The sequence below is a fragment of the Helianthus annuus genome, chromosome 13, assembly GCF_002127325.2.
Source record: "Helianthus annuus cultivar XRQ/B chromosome 13, HanXRQr2.0-SUNRISE, whole genome shotgun sequence".
NCBI classification, from domain to species: domain Eukaryota; kingdom Viridiplantae; phylum Streptophyta; class Magnoliopsida; order Asterales; family Asteraceae; genus Helianthus; species Helianthus annuus.
Window position 1 is genome coordinate 103,177,108 of NC_035445.2, and position 17,203 is coordinate 103,194,310.

Here is a 17,203-nt window from a genome sequence, read left to right on the forward strand (position 1 = left end):
CGTGTAAGACCCGGTTTAAATTACTAGATTTCATACATAATACCTTGCATTATATACCAAAATTTGGGGTTATCAAAAGCCTTCTAAACTTAAAGTGTTAACTAAACGATACATCGACATATTAATCCTATGAAACCATATACAAAATTAGAAACTACAGTTGTTTACATAATTTTAAACACAAAAGATTGAGTGCGGAAGCGTTTGTTAAAGTGTTCGGTTCGGATACTATTGCTTGATCATCACCCTTCTACTGAAAACCTGAAAAGAAACTAAGCATTTAGATCAATGTTAGTATTAGGGTCCTTGGACGAAAATATAATCAAAACGATGTTTGAAAACAATTAACGTGACCAAGAAAATGAAATTCGGCTTTTAGAACTGGGGGCTACCGTAACTTACGGTAGCCACCGTAAGTTACGGTGGCACCTGGAAACTTAATATTCTGCCGTAAGGCAGAAGAATCCCACCGTAGCAATTTATTTGCTACCGTAAGTTACGGTATCACCGTAACTTACGGTAGACTCTGCACATGTTTTCTTGCTTTGCGATTTTAGTCATTCTAGTTCCGTTTTGCAGGGAATTAACCTTGAACATGTTTATCACCTACCCAAGGTTAATTACCCATGTTCGGAATTATTACTCGCTATCATATTTCGCTTTCCCACGAGGGATCGCTTACGCAATCATCTACATGTTTGAATCCAAGACTTCGTGTTTGTCAACTATACCACTTGACATGTTTACCATTTCATGGCCTTAACTCCTGTACTAGGAGTTAGACTTCGCAACAAAATTTAGCGTGTCCAACATACGGCTTACACAACAATCATAACCATGCCTTATGTAATGTTGTTAAACTTCATGTTTACTACGAAACTTGTTTTGACCCGTTTGGTACTGAATTAAGCACCTTACGGACATTCGATCTCCATGTTTATCACTTGCTTAAGACTATAATCGAATTCATGACATAAAGGTAACTCTCGATTATCATGTATGAATAATGACATGAGGCTAACCATAAACATAATGTAATGAAACGATAAATTTCATACCTTTAGAGCACGCCTTTCTCCCGTGAATTCCCTCCGACTTGTCCACTTGATGATCCGGACTCTTTGCCTAGAAAAATCAGTTTACAACTTGTTTAGAACTCTTTTTATGACCATAATCACATCATTATGAGCCATGATCAAATCTGCGTATTCATCCTATTTTCAACATCCAAATCCTCACTAAGGCATTTCAACAAACACCAAGCGGGTCAGATTTTTACATAGTCATTACCAAGTTCATGGCTTGTTATTTATACCTAAATTCACTTCAATTAAGCAATTGTATACACTTAAACATTCAAATTACTGAATTTCATCATACAATTCAGCCTTTCACTAGATTAAAATCATAATCCTAGTGTTTGTCTAGTCTTTACAATATCACAAATCACCCACAATGGTGATTGTAATTTCTTCAAGTATCATGCAATGATTTTTTACTAATAATCATCTAGGGTTTAACCCTAAACATCATTTTACTTCAAGATTCGTTCATGCATAACAAATCTAGGCTCAATTTTAGTTTTTCACCATTACCCTAGAATTCATGGTGAATCAAAACATCAAAATTTTACATACCTTTTGATCCTTATGACGAGGTGATCACTAATTTGTGTTTAGAATTCGATTTGAACTTGATTTAGACTTCAATTTGCAGATTTTAGAGTGAAGCTAGGGTTTGAGGAACACCCTGGTCGCCCCTTTTTCCCCTTGTTCGACCAGACACACTTACAAATGGTGTGTTTTGTGAATTTTTGTTACAATCAGCTTTTAATTTTCAATCTTTGGCAAATTTAGTCCCTTAACTATGATTTCTCTTAAGTTTAAGTGTTTTAACCATATTACGAATTATTTCAAGACTTGAACTTAACTAGGTTAAATTCCTAGTTGGTAAATTCTTGTTTGTTAATTCTTTATAATTTTTAATATAAAGATTTATATTTTCGGGGTGTTACAAGTCTACCCCCTTAAAAGGGTTTCGTCCCCGAAACCGAATTACGTACCAAACAAAGTAGGGTATAGCCGTTGCATTTCTTCTTCGGATTCCCATGTGGTATCAGCACCCTTCTTGTGTTCCCATTTGACTCTTACTTGATTGATCTCTTTATTTCTTAAGGTTTTCACCTTGCGATCTAAAATCGCAATGGGTCTTACCACATAGTTTAATCTGTTATCCACCTCAATGTCATTGTAGTGGACATAAGTCGTCTCATCGGCCAGACATTTCCGAAGATGTGACACGTGAAATGTGCTATGAATTCCGCTTAGTTCCTCCGGTAGTTCAAGGCGATAGGCTACCTTTCCTACCCGTTCGATAATCGTAAACGGTCCAATAAATCTTGGGCTCAGTTTCCCTTTCTTTCTAAACCGAATAACTCCTTTCCATGGGGACACTTTGAGCATGACTTTGTCACCGACTTGGAATTCAATGGGCCTTCTTCGTTTATCAACATACGACTTTTGTCGGTCTTGAGCTGCTTTTAAGTGAGCTCGGACCATGTCAATTTTCTCGTTCGTGGCTCGGATTATATCCGTGGGTGCTAGCCCACGTGGACCCACTTCTCCCCAAAATACCGGAGTTCGGCATTTTCTTCCATATAACATTTCGTACGGGGCCATTCTAATACTCGCGTGATAGCTGTTGTTATATGAGAATTTGACTAAGGGTAGATGGACATCCCAACTACCCCCGAAGTCGATAATGCAAGCACGCAACATGTCTTCTAACGTCTGTATTGTTCTTTCAGTTTGCCCATCCGTTTGAGGATGGTACGTAGTGCTAAGGAATAACTTAGTTCCCATTTGTTCTTGGAAATCCTGCCAGAAATTTGAAGTAAATCGGGTGTCTCTATCGGACACGATACCGGTACTCCATGGCGTGATATTATTTCATTTGTATACACCTCTGCCATCTTTTCGGACGTATAGGTCTCACGAATCGGGATGAAGTGAGCACTTTTAGTCAGTCTATCTACGACTACCCATATAGCATCAAAACCACGGCTTGTTTTTGGCAGTTTGGTCAATAGGTCCATTGTAATTTGTTCCCATTTCCAAACCTGGATTTCTAACGGTTGGAGTTTACCGTATGGTTTTTGGTGTTCAGCCTTGACTTGTAGACATGTCAAACACTTTTCCACGTATCTCGCGGTGTCTCGTTTCATTCCGGGCCACCAATAGTTTTGTTTCAAGTCATTATACATCTTGGTCGCTCCCGGATGAATGGAATAACGAGATTTGTGTGCTTCATCAAGTAAAAGCTTTTTAACTCCACATGTGTTAGGGACCCAAATTCTATTGAAACAAGTCTTCAGGTCGTGACTGCCTATCTCGAGGTCTTTAACTTGGCCGATAATCCTTTCCTTTTTCCAATTTTCCGGCTTTACAGCTTCATCCTGTGCTTCTCGAATTCGTTCTAGTAAGCTTGAAGTCACAATGAGTTGCATTGATCGTACCCGTATTGGGGTATAATCTGCTTTGCGACTCAGCGCATCAGCCACTACATTGGCCTTCCCAGGGTGGTAATGTATTTCACAATCGAAATCTTTGACCGTTTCCAACCACCGCCTTTGTCTCATGTTTAATTCCTTCTGATCGAAGAAATATTTCAAACTTTTATGGTCGGTAAAGATTGTAAATTTTACCCCGTACAAGTAATGCCTCCATATCTTTAAGGCAAACACCACCGCCGCTAATTCCAAGTCGTGAACGGGGTATTTCTTTTCATGAATCTTCAATTGCCTCGAGGCATAGGCGATGACCTTATCTCGTTGCATTAAAACACACCCGATCCCCGAATGAGAAGCATCCGAGTAAACCACCATGTCATCAGTCTCTTCCGGTAATGTTAACACCGGAGCGTGGGTCAACTTTTCTTTGAGCATTTGGAAGGCTTCCTCTTGCTCAATACCCCATACGAACTTTTCCTCCTTTCGAGTCAGTTTGGTCAATGGCAAGGCAATTTTGGAGAAATTTTGTATGAATCTCCGATAATATCCCGCGAGCCCTAAAAAGCTTCGGATCTCCGAGGGATTTCTTGGAGGGCTCCATTTTGACACAGCTTCTATCTTTGACGGATCTACTAGTACTCCATCAGCACTAATGATGTGCCCAAGAAACTGCACCTCTCGTAGCCAGAAAGCGCACTTTGTGAATTTTGCATACAACTTTTCTCGTCTGAGTGTGTCTAATACTTCCCACAAATGACACACGTGCTCAGCTTCATTCTTCGAATATACCAAAATGTCATCGATAAATACAATTACCGACTTATCTAGCATGGGTTTGCAAACCCGGTTCATGAGGTCCATGAAAGCCGCGGGTGCATTTGTCAATCCGAAGGGCATTACAAGGAACTCATAATGCCCGTACCGTGTACGAAAGGCCGTCTTCGGTACGTCTTCCTCCTTGACTTTCAATTGGTGATAACCAGATCGGAGATCAATTTTGGAGAACCAACTTGCTCCTTGTAGTTGGTCAAACAAATCATCAATTCTTGGGAGTGGGTATCGATTCTTCATCGTGAGTTTATTTAGCTCTCGGTAATCGATACACATGTGCATACTGCCGTCCTTTTTCACAAATAAAACTGGTGCGCCCCACGGGGACACACTCGGTCGGATAAATCCCTTGTCGAGCAATTCTTGGATTTGAGACATTAATTCTTGTAATTCTGACGGCGCAAGTCGGTATGGCGCCTTGGCCACGGGTTTTGCGCCCGGAATCAACTCGATTCCGAACTCTACCTCTCGCTCTGGTGGTATTCCCGGCAGTTCCTCCGGGAACACATCTTCATAATCACGTACCACTGGTACATCTCCCATTTTGAGGGGTTCTTTTTCCGTTTCGCTTGCATATACCATATAAGCCTTGCATCCTTGTTTCATAAGTTTATGGGCTTCTAGCATTGAGCATATCACCGGGTTACCTCCTTTTTCACCGTATATCGTAACTTGCTTTCCGCTAGGAGACGTCAGTTTTATCTCCTTTCGGAAACAAACCACCTTCGCGTGGTAACGGGATAACCAGTCCATCCCCACTATCACTTGGAATTCTCCCATCGACATCGGAATCAAGTCTATTGTGTATACTTCATCATCAATGCTCATTTTACAGTTTTCGCATACATCACAAACAATAAAGCTCTTGTTATTACCTATCTCTACCTCTAAAGGCATAGGTAATTTTGTTAGAACAAATGAAGGATGTCGAATAAATCCATACGAAACGAAAGATTTATTCGCACCCGTATCAAATAACACACGTGCAGGAATTGAGTTTACAGTAAATATACCTGAGACTATGTCAGGTTCGACCTTGGCTTCAGCTGCGGTTAATTGGAAAGATCTTGCTTTTGCTTTCGGGGCTTCGCCTTTGGAGTCTTGCCCATCCTTCTTTCCAACCAATTCCGGGCACTCCGATCTTTTGTGACCCGTTCGGTAACAGTTGTAACAAACAGTCACTTTCTCCGGACATGATATAGCCATGTGTCCCGTTTTTCGACATATGGGACAAGGCTTATCTTTGAAACGACATTCGCCTTTATGGCTTTTCCCATAAATTTTGCAACTTGGTATACTACCCTTTGTATCCGATTTCTTCGTTGTTTCATTCATTCTTGCTTTCTTGGTAGGGCTTGGATTCACATCTTGTGCCCTTCGTTCGCCCCGTTCTATGCTCTTTTTCAGTTCGATCTCCCTTTCCCGAGCAGCATTGACGATCTCGGTAAGGGTCTCGTACTTTGAAGGGGTTATGAACTCTCTATACTCCGCGCTTAACATATTATGGTAGTAATAAACCTTTTGTTCTTCATTCGTTATCAAGTCATCACAGAACTTCATCTTGTCCATAAACATCCCCGTGATCTTGTCTATGGATTCACCCTTGTGTCTGAATTGCATGAATTCTTCTTTGATTTTATTTATGACTGCTTTGGGACTATGGTGTTTAAGAAACGGCGTCTTAAACTCCTCCCATGTCATGGCCTTAGCCGCTTCACTTCCAATTTCCTTCTTTTTGTTATCCCACCAGTCTTTCGCTTGACCTCTTAATTGACCCATACCATAAGCTACGTAGTCATTTTCATCACAATGAGTTCTCTCGAATACTCCTTCGATATCGCTTATCCATCGTTGGCACACAATTGGATCAACCTCCCCATTATATGTGGGTGGTTTACATGCCATGAATTCCTTGTATGAACAAGGCTTTCGTCCTCCAGATTTTTCCTTTGCTAGATTTGAATTATCCTCTAGCTTCTTGATTCTCTCATCTACTATTCATAAAACCGTGTTTTGAATTTTATCGATGAAGTTCGACAACCTGTTTTCGATCGCCTTTCCAACCTCTTCGGCAATCACTACCCTCATTTGTTCGGTGACTCTTGGCACCGCATCATCGTCACCTCCATCCGCCATCATTGATACTGAAATGTTTACATAAATTGTTAAACATTCCATTTATAACACATGTTTTACTTGCTTTGATTTAATTAAGTTCATGACTTAATTCAGTCGTTCTTGTTTCATGTTTTTCTTGTGTTTGAGTGTGTTTACACACTCTTTTCCATGCATGTTTGTTCATGATTTATTTCTTTTTTCCCCAGAATTTACTTAAACACTTAATTCTTACCGGGTACTTGATCAAGCTTGAACCGAACACTTATTGACAACCTTGAGCTCTGATTACCAACTTGTAAGACCCGGTTTAAATTACTAGATTTCATACATAATACCTTGCATTATATACCAAAATTCGGGGTTATCAAAAGCCTTCTAAACTTAAAGTGCTAACTAAACGATACATCGACATATTAATCCTACGAAACCATATACAAAATTAGAAACTATAGTTGTTTACATAATTTTAAGAGTTAACTGCCATTTTCGTCCCTGTGGTTTGGTCACTTTGGCCATTTCAGTCCATTTTTCAAAAATGCGCCATTTTCGTCCCCCACGTTCTGGAAAGGTGCCATTTCAGTCCAAAAATCATAACCCAGTTAAGTTAGTTTGTAAATAAGGACTGATTGTGTAAATTTGTAACATAAAGGACTGATTGTGTAAATTTAAAAAATGGACTGAAATGGCAGTTAACACCACCACCACTAGCCTTGCCACCACCACCACCCCGCTGCCACCACCACCACCACCGCCACCACAGCCACCACAGCCACCACAGCCACCACCGCCACTCCACAGCCACCACAGCCACCCTGCCACCACCACCACTCCGCTGCCACCACCACCACCGCCACCACAGCCACCACAGCCACCATCGCCACCCCGCTCATTTCTGCAACTCGCCGGAGTTCGGAGTTCATCGGAGAAGACGACCGGAGAAGACGAAGACGTCCCCGTAACCCGCAAGCTTTTCGTTTCGGTATACCCTACAATTTGGCTCAAACTTAAAGGATGTAAAATGCAATTTACTTGTGTCTAAATTATAACCATCAACACTTACCAATAGTTTCTTGGTTCCCAAGATCCCCACTAACCACAATATTTGAATCGGTTTCTTCAACAGACTCGTTAGCATTATCTATGCCATCGACAACCCTACAAGATTCAATAGATCTCTACAGCTTCACCCTTCTCTAGTTAACACAAACCAAATTCAACATAAGTAGCAGAACAGTACCAATTAAGCACAATTACAAACACGAATTAACCTAAATCTTTTTACTTTAACAATAACTGGCAACCTAACATGATTCAGAACAAAAAATCAATCACTTATCAACACCTTTAATCTGAATTCACTCGATACCAACACCTTTTGTTCTACAAATTTCACCTCATTTATTAAATAAGTATTGAATCAATACAAACTATAAGCACGGAGAATCAACATATCAAAACACACGATAAGCACGGGGACGTCTTCGTCTTCTCCGGTCGTCTTCTCCGATGAACTCCGAACTCCGGCGAGTTGCAGAAATGAGCAGGGTGGCGGTGGTGGCTGTGGTGGCGGTGGTGGCGGTGGTGGTGGTGGCAGCGGAGTGGTGGTGGTGGTGGCAGGGTGGCTGTGGTGGCTGTGGAGTGGCGGTGGTGGCGGTGGCTGTGGTGGCTGTGGAGTGGCGGTGGTGGTGGCAGGGTGGCTGTGGTGGCTGTGGAGTGGCGGTGGTGGCTGTGGTGGCTGTGGAGTGGCGGTGGTGGCTGTGGTGGCGGTGGTGGTGGTGGTGGCAGCGGAGTGGTGGTGGTGGCAAGGCTAGTGGTGGTGGTGTTAACTGCCATTTCAGTCCATTTTTTAAATTTACACAATCAGTCCTTTATGTTACAAATTTACACAATCAGTCCTTATTTACAAACTGACTTAACTGGGTTATGATTTTTGGACTGAAATGGCACCTTTCCAGAACGTGGGGGACGAAAATGGCGCATTTTTGAAAAATGGACTGAAATGGCCAAAGTGACCAAACCACAGGGACGAAAATGGCAGTTAACTCTAATTTTAAACACAAAATATTGAGTGCGGAAGCGTTTGTTAAAGTGTTCGGTTCGGATACTATTGCTTGATCATCACCCTTCTACTGAAAACCTGAAAAGAAACTAAGCATTTAGATCAATGTTAGTTTTAAAACGTATGATTTTAAAACTGTAGCTCGGGTTATCCGTTGAGCCCAAATTTTTGTGTGAAGCTTACCCATAGTATATGTGATCATTCTGCAAAAATTCTGAAATTATTGAAATAGTTAACTATTTTGTTCCCATTTAATTGTGTTTAAAAGTAATAAATTCGCCAAATATTCCTCGTTTGGCCAAAGATTCCCAAATTTTGCCGAGATCATTTTTATGTAGTCCCAAATCATGTCCTAAAATATCAAGTTCAAATAGTACCCACATCCAAATATGTAGGCAAAACAATTTCAATAAAGCTTAAAATTTCGCCTAATTATTATACCTTTCCGCGTATTACTCGTCAGGCCTAGATTCCGAGATCCATTTGTGCTGACTTTCTGGGTATAGTACCTACACAACATGTACAAAACAACCATGCAAATGAAATCATCAATTAAGCCCCTTTAGTAGTCTTGTTCTATTAGTTTTCGTTAGGCGATTTCGGTGTCGAATAAGTGTCGTTTTTGATCCAAAACTAATCATTTTTTCTCCAAATCAGTTGTAAAAGCTTATATGACGAACTATGGTATAAAAACTGAATTCATGGCCATAAATTTGGCCTTGTATGGATCAAAATGATTAGACTTTTGTATGTGAAAGTTTATAAGTAAATCATGACGAAACTCACCAAAATCTTTGTTCTTGAGCTTGTATGTGCAAAAATCTGATTAAAATGGTTGGGTGGAGGTTTTTATAATAAAGTATAGGTAGAATATGTGGCTAGAAATTGAATGATCAAGGTGCCTGTATGGTTGTTTGAATTGGTGGCTTGCGAATCAGACAACAAAGGAGGACTTTCCTCCTTTGACTAGTCAAAGCCCCATTTTCAATGTTGGTTGATAAAGTTCATCTGATACTTTATGCGTAGGTTCGTTATCGGGTCTTAAACGTTCTCCGGGTGCAGTAAAAGTTCGTAAAACGGGGCATTTTTATAGGCGTTTTTGCGCAGAAAATTAAAATGAACCCAACCGACGCAAAAGCTTGAACACTTGGACTTTATTACTCAAAACATCTTGTATGTAGGTTATATTAGTCTTTTTTGGGCTTAACTGATTTTACAACACATGTTTGGATTGTACAGTGCGCGTTAAAATTAAGGCGTTCCGCTGACCGGAAGCTGCTTGGTTTAACGCGTCTTCTACCCAATAAAGCTTCAATGATCCTATGTTATAGTTTACGGATCATGTCTGAGCATTTCTGTGTTCCTAGGTTCTCTTACGGCACCTACGACAGTTTTAACCCGTTAAAACCCGATTATCCAGAGTTTCTTCGGTTTAATCGGTTTTCTGAATACAATGGTATCACCGTAACTTACGGTAGACTCTGCACATGTTTTCTTGCTTTGCGATTTTAGTCATTCTAGTTCCGTTTTGCAGGGAATTAACCTTGAACATGTTTATCACCTACCCAAGGTTAATTACCCATGTTCGGAATTATTACTCGCTATCATATTTTGCTTTCCCACGAGGGATCGCTTACGCAATCATCTACATGTTTGAATCCAAGACTTCGTGTTTGTCAACTATACCACTTGACATGTTTACCATTTCATGGCCTTAACTCCTGTACTAGGAGTTAGACTTCGCAACAAAATTTAGCGTGTCCAACATACGGCTTACACAACAATCATAACCATGCCTTATGTAATGTTGTGAAACTTCATGTTTACTACGAAACTTGTTTTGACCCGTTTGGTACTGAATTAAGCACCTTACGGACATTCGATCTCCATGTTTATCACTTGCTTAAGACTATAATCGAATTCATGACATAAAGGTAACTCTCGATTATCATGTATGAATAATGACATGAGACTAACCATAAACATAATGTAATGAAACGATAAATTTCATACCTTTAGAGCACGCCTTTCTCCCGTGAATTCCCTCCGACTTGTCCGCTTGATGATCCGGACTCTTTGCCTAGAAAATTCAGTTTACAACTTGTTTAGAACTCTTTTTATGACCATAATCACATCATTATGAGCCATGATCAAATCTGCGTTTTCATCCTATTTTCAACATCCAAATCCTCACTTAGGCATTTCAACAAACACCAAGCGGGTTAGATTTTTACATAGTCATTACCAAGTTCATGGCTTGTTATTTATACCTAAATTCACTTCAATTAAGCAATTGTACACACTTAAACATTCAAATTACTGAATTTCATCATACAATTCAGCCTTTCACTAGATTAAAATCATAATCCTAGTGTTTGTCTAGTCTTTACAATATCACAAATCACCCACAATGGTGATTGTAATTTCTTCAAGTATCATGCAATAATTTTTTACTAATAATCATCTAGGGTTTAACCCTAAACATCATTTTACTTCAAGATTCGTTCATGTATAACAAATCTAGGCTCAATTTCAGTTTTTCACCATTACCCTAGAATTCATGGGGAATCAAAACATCAAAATTTTACATACCTTTTGATCCTTATGACGAGGTGATCACTAATTTGTGTTTAGAATTCGATTTGAACTTGATTTAGACTTCAATTTGCAGATTTTAGAATGAAGCTAGGGTTTGAGGAACACCCTGGTCGCCCCTTTTCCCCTTGTTCGACCAGACACACTTACAAATGGTGTGTTTTGTGAATTTTTGTTACAATCAGCTTTTAATTTTCAATCTTTGGCAAATTTAGTCCCTTAACTATGATTTCTCTTAAGTTTAAGTGTTTTAACCATATTACGAATTATTTCAAGACTTAAACTTAACTAGGTTAAATTCCTAGTTGGTAAATTCTTGTTTGTTAATTCTTTATAATTTTTAATATAAAGATTTATATTTTCGGGGTGTTACAATGCAGTAGGTTCATACTTTCTTAGACTCATTATCGCATGCTCTAATATAAGTTTCCCACATTTCTTCCCCTACAAGAGGAAACTTAGTAATTGAATTTCGGGGACGAAATTTCTTAACTGGGGGAGAATGTGACATTCGCCACAAAACCAAGTAAATTCTAATTTGAATTACCCAGCTTACACTTACACGATTAACAAAGTAATACTGATTATGCCGCGGATGAGTCCGAGGGCATGTTATGCATAATATATATAAACAGCTGCGTTGAGACCATTGTATTCAAAAAACCGATTAAACCGAAGAAACTCTGGATAATCGGGTTTTAACGGGTTAAAACTGTCGTAGGTTCCGTAAGAGAACCTAGACACAGAAATGCTCAGACATGATCCGTAAACTATAATATAGGATCATTGAAGCTTTATTGGGTAGAAAACGCGTTAAACCAAGCAGCTTCCGGTCAGCGGAACGCCTTAATTTTAACGCGCACTGTACAATCCAAACATGTGTTGTAAAATCAGTTAAGCCCAAAAAAGACTAATATAACCTAAATACAAGATGTTTTGAGTAATAAAGTCCAAGTGTTCAAGCTTTGGCGTCGGTTGGGTTCGTTTTAATTTTCTGCGCAAAAACGCCTATAAAAATGCCCCGTTTTACGAATTTTTACCGCACCCAGAGAACGTTTAAGACTCGATAACGAACCTACGCATAAAATATCAGATGAACTTTATCAACCAATATTGAAAATGGGGCTTTGACTAGTCAAAGGAGGAAAGTCCTCCTTTGTTGTCTGATTCGCAAGCCACCAATTCAAACAACCATACAGGCACCTTGATCATTCAATTTCTAGCCACATATTCTACCTATACTTTATTATAAAAACCTCCACCCAACCATTTTAATCAGATTTTTGCACATACAAGCTCAAGAACAAAGATTTTGGTGAGTTTCGTCATGATTTACTTATAAACTTTCACATACAAAAGTCTAGTCATTTTGATCCATACAAGGCCAAATTTATGGCCATGAATTCAGTTTTTATACCATAGTTCATCATATAAGCTTTTACTACTGATTTGGAGAAAAAATGATTAGTTTTGGATCAAAAACGACACTTATTCGACACCGAAATCGCCTAACGAAAACTAATAGAACAAGACTACTAAAGGGGCTTAATTGATGATTTCATTTGCATGGTTGTTTTGTACATGTTGTGTAGGTACTATACCCAGAAAGTCAGCGCAAATGGATCTCGGAATCTAGGCCTAACGAGTAATACGCGGAAAGGTATAATAATAAGGCGAAATTTTAAGCTTTATTGAAATTGTTTTGCCTACATATTTGGACGTGGGTACTATTTGAACTTGATATTTTAGGACATGATTTGGGTCTACACAAAAATGATCTTGGCAAAATTTGGGAATCTTTGGCCAAACGAGGAATATTTGGCGAATTTATTACTTTTAAACACAATTAAATGGGAACAAAATAGTTAACTATTTCAATAATTTCAGAATTTTTGCAGAATGATCACATATACTATGGGTAAGCTTCACACAAAAATTTGGGCTCAACGGATAACCCGAGATACAGTTTTAAAATCATACGTTTTACGAGGTTTTCGGTCTTTTAAAACCTGGTTTAGAAAATTTTTGTGAACTTCAAATTTTTACTGAGAGTTTATATCTATATAGAGAGTGTTCAGTAAAAGTTTTGGAATTTTTAGAGTTCGGATGGTCGGTTCCCCAAATTAAACGGTTTATATACAATATAAACTATATTTATTATAATTAATAAATAATGTTTAAAAATTATGAAAATAATTTATCTGGGAATTTTATATCAGAACTAATTTCTTCAAAAACTTTTGGAATTTTATAAATTAAGGTTTTAATTTTTATAAAATTACGCGTCTAATTATTATTTTTAAATAATAGTCGACAAAATTTAAACGCGTAACGAACCCGTCAAAGTTTTTATACCACTCCGGTGATATTTGGAAATAATTGGAAGGTCAAGAATAAATCCCGACCCTTCCAGACTAAATTGGATTAACACATGTATATTACACGCTTATTCGGTAATTAACCGACTTTAAATACGGAAACGCTTATTTGAGCGACCTAGACCTTCCAAACACCCAAACTCCCTAATATAAAACTAATAATTTTTCATATACTACAATATAGTATACTTTGTTTAAACATATCATTTCCAGAACACCTCGAACAAACAACTTTGTCTGACACGGTAAATAGTGTCCGGCGTCCAAACCTGATTTCAAAACGCCGACCACGTCCAACTCCATGTTCTAATTACCCTAATTTGTTCCTAGACCTTGAAACCTAGTCTGAACTAGCCTACAAACATTAACCGTATGATATTGGTATTAGGTGTGGATTAGCATACTTTGATAGCCTAGTACTTGTGCAACCTGTGAGTTTCACTAACCCTCTCTTTTTGATACATGTTTTACTGTTTTCATAGAGGGTTCATTTGATTAACATACTTGTGCACATGCAAACTGTTTGATGCTATTTATCTGAGTAGACACCTAACATACTTAAATCCCCACAAGCAAGTTATACAATGCCGGTGAATAATGTGGATAGTACTATTTGGCCCGACAAGCCTAGACCGCACTTAATACAAGGCTGTATGCCAGTTGTGCAAACACGCGGTCGCACATATTCATAACGAGCTATGATGTGTTAGGCATAGCCACATGGGGTACTTGGTTATTGGTTGTGGTTGATGTTGGCCACAGTGATTGGATACTGGTCTCGGCTTAACTTGTAACTCAGAGAGATTTCATCACATGTGCAACAAAACATTTTCAAATATATTTTGAAAACAAACAAACTTGTGGAACTCGCCAACTTTTTTGTTGATGTTTTCCTTTTAAAAATTAACTTTTCAGGTAACCAGGACACTACGTGACGACCCCCTTTGTGTTAGCTGCTTGTGAAGTTTATGTGCGATACTATGTGGATCTGCTACTTTGCTAAATAAAACGGTTCATGGAAACTCGCGTAGTATCTAGCTAAAATATGTAACAGTAATGTGTAATAGCGATACGTAAAACAATGATGTATCATATTGTTTAATTAATGTTTAATAGAGTATCTTTATAACAATGACTCAAACCAGAAGTGTTTGTTGCATCCCTTTTTATCGTTTCCGCTGCTAGTCGGGGTGTGACACTTATGGTTATCTAGATTATCTAGAAAAGTTCCCTAATTTGACTAACTACCTCACGGTTGGAAGTCTAAGGCAACTAAGGAACTTGATTTCGTTTAATAGACAAACACTTGATAAGGAAACTAAAACCGGCTTCTTACGAGACCTAATTCTAACAATTTACCAATTTACAAAGCTTTTGAAAAATGTGAGTATACTCGAACACACTTTTTACATTTTACACTTTTGGGTGCAACATGTTTACTTATTCAACCTACACAATCTCTTATACTTTTATACAATCAGACAACCAATCCAATACATGCATCCTAATATGTTATACTTGATTCATGTTTCTGGATGATTCTTTTGTGCGATAAACTTATCATTGACTTCGTACGAGCCTCCCCTTAACATGTATAGCGCTATAGCAGTAACGCACCGCCCGTAGTCTTGTCGTCATGTTAAGTCTTTTTATACTTGCGGTAATCAGAGGGTTCATTTGAATATTTGCATGCAAGTTTTACGTTAATCTTGATAACTAAGTTTGCCATGTGGATTCGTTTAAATCATTTTCATACTTATGCTATATCAAACTTGTATACTCGCCAATACATTCGTATTGAACTATATTTTAAACATATTGTAGGATTTTGATGATGATGATGCACGGAATCTAGTAGGATGCCTAGAAGCGCACTTTAAACTTTAATACTTGTTGCATTTTATTTTGATCCAAACTTGTTGTAATTTCATATTCAAACAATGTACTTGATATTTGCAATGAAATGAAATTTGTTATTAAATACTTGTCACATTTAGTGTTATAAAGTCTCGAGCCATCTCGTTCGTCTCACTCCGATGTTTCCGCCATCGGTTGGGGTGTGACAGGTCTCACACTAAAAACCGCAGTTCCACCTAATCCCGCCTCAAGCTCATGGAACAAAAGGAACACTCACTGGACTATTTCCTAACCGTTTTATACCAATCAAAAGAATTTAACGCCAAAGTTTTCCTCTTTTTTTTCTTTGGGGCATTAGACTTTGCATACCTAACCCAGAGGCTTAGTTCTTCTAACAATTGTCTTCGATATGTTGTTATAGTTTGATGCAGGCGACTAGATGGACTTGGTCAAGCTGGAATCTCATGGAATATGCTTGGAATTAGGCACGTGCAAAAGAAGCATTAGTCGTTGTGGGCGATCGTGGGAGCTCCCTCAATTTTCATTTAGTTAGTTACTTAGATATTTCCAGTTATATTAAGGGGATATTGAGCTTATTAGGAACATCTATCACTACTCTCGTACACCTTGCAACATCCAAAACTGCTCTCAAACACACACTAGCATTTACTTGTATCAAGCTCAATATCATCCGAAGTTGTATTGAATTGTTCATTGTTTGTTCAATATAGTTGGTGATCGGTAGTTTCCATCACCCGAGGTTTTTTTATGCTGGAGATCTTCCAAAGATCAAGGGTTTTTTCCTCGTATAAATCATGGTGTTCATTGTCATTTATACTTTACATTCATTTACATCATTGTTAACACATAAGCATTTTACCTCACAAATAAAATTTGGTTACATTAACCTTAAACTGATTTTTGACCAAAACAGTATATTTGAAAATATATAAATTTCTAATTTGATTTTACTAGGGGTCATTTTTGAAATTTTCTGAGGTCGGGTTCAAAAGTTCAAGGGGCGATTGCAAAGTTTTATGAGGAGCTTGGGATTTTAACTCGTGTATTACACTAAATTTTTTTAAGGGGGCCTGCTGCCCGTAGGAGGACCATAGGTCCGCCCATGTTATATACCATTTAGGCATTTAATACATAAATAACCTCTAAAAAAGCCATATGTACATCTTTTTGGATGACTATAGTAGTGTTACATTTCGTTCTAAAACTTAACTAAAAGACGTTGATCTTTTCATCCTGGGATAACACCGTTTTTATGATTTTCTTTTTTTGTAATCTTAATTCAAAGTTCCTAGATATGATTCTCGCATTCGTTTTGGTTTGTTTAATATGAATAGTGTTAATGAGGTTGTTAAACTTATATCTTATGGATGCTGATACTATAATCTTGATGCTTATCACCAAAGAAAATGGAGCAAGCCTTGAAAATCAAAATGTGTTGTATTTAGTGATTAAGAGCGATGGGGGTGGCAGAACCGGCCATGTAAACCGAAAAGGTCGCTTGACCTTTATTTTAGAGTAAACTTCTGTTTTGCTCTCTGTGGTTTGGTCGTTTTAACGGTTTTGCTTCAATCCTTTAAAAATAGCCATTTTACTCCTTGATTTTTGGTTTTGTTGCCAGTTTGCTCCACGACCTTTACTCCATCCATATTGTATGTTAACTAAAAGGGTATTTTGGTAATTTCAAGTATAAAATAAGGGTACTTTGGTAATTTATATTTAACATAACCATTTAACTATTTATTATAATATCATAAAAATAAAAATTTGATTATTTATATATTAACACATACAAACTCTCTCTCTCTCTCTATACATACAAGCCCTCTCTCTTCTTCA

General features: G+C 38.1%; 1 protein-coding gene and 1 long non-coding RNA gene across 2 annotated transcripts; one reads left to right on the top strand and one right to left on the bottom strand.

Moving 5' to 3' along the window:
• Positions 1–2,054: 2,054 nt before the first annotated feature.
• On the bottom strand, positions 2,055–2,678 carry LOC110901461. Its single transcript, XM_022148289.1, has one exon. The coding sequence runs from the start codon at positions 2,676–2,678 to the stop codon at positions 2,055–2,057; it is 624 nt and encodes a 207-aa protein (XP_022003981.1).
• A 9,590-nt stretch (positions 2,679–12,268) lies between these two features.
• LOC110898911 lies at positions 12,269–14,621 on the top strand. The gene is made up of 4 exons (XR_002569759.2): positions 12,269–12,426; positions 12,704–12,771; positions 13,878–13,920; positions 14,405–14,621. It is a non-coding gene; the product is annotated as an uncharacterized LOC110898911 (long non-coding RNA).
• Positions 14,622–17,203: the final 2,582 nt, after the last annotated feature.

Bases quoted from the DNA above. Each gene is read 5' to 3' on its own strand.
- LOC110901461 (XM_022148289.1), bottom strand. From the start codon at position 2,678: ATGGCCCCGTACGAAATGTTATATGGAAGAAAATGCCGAACTCCGGTA.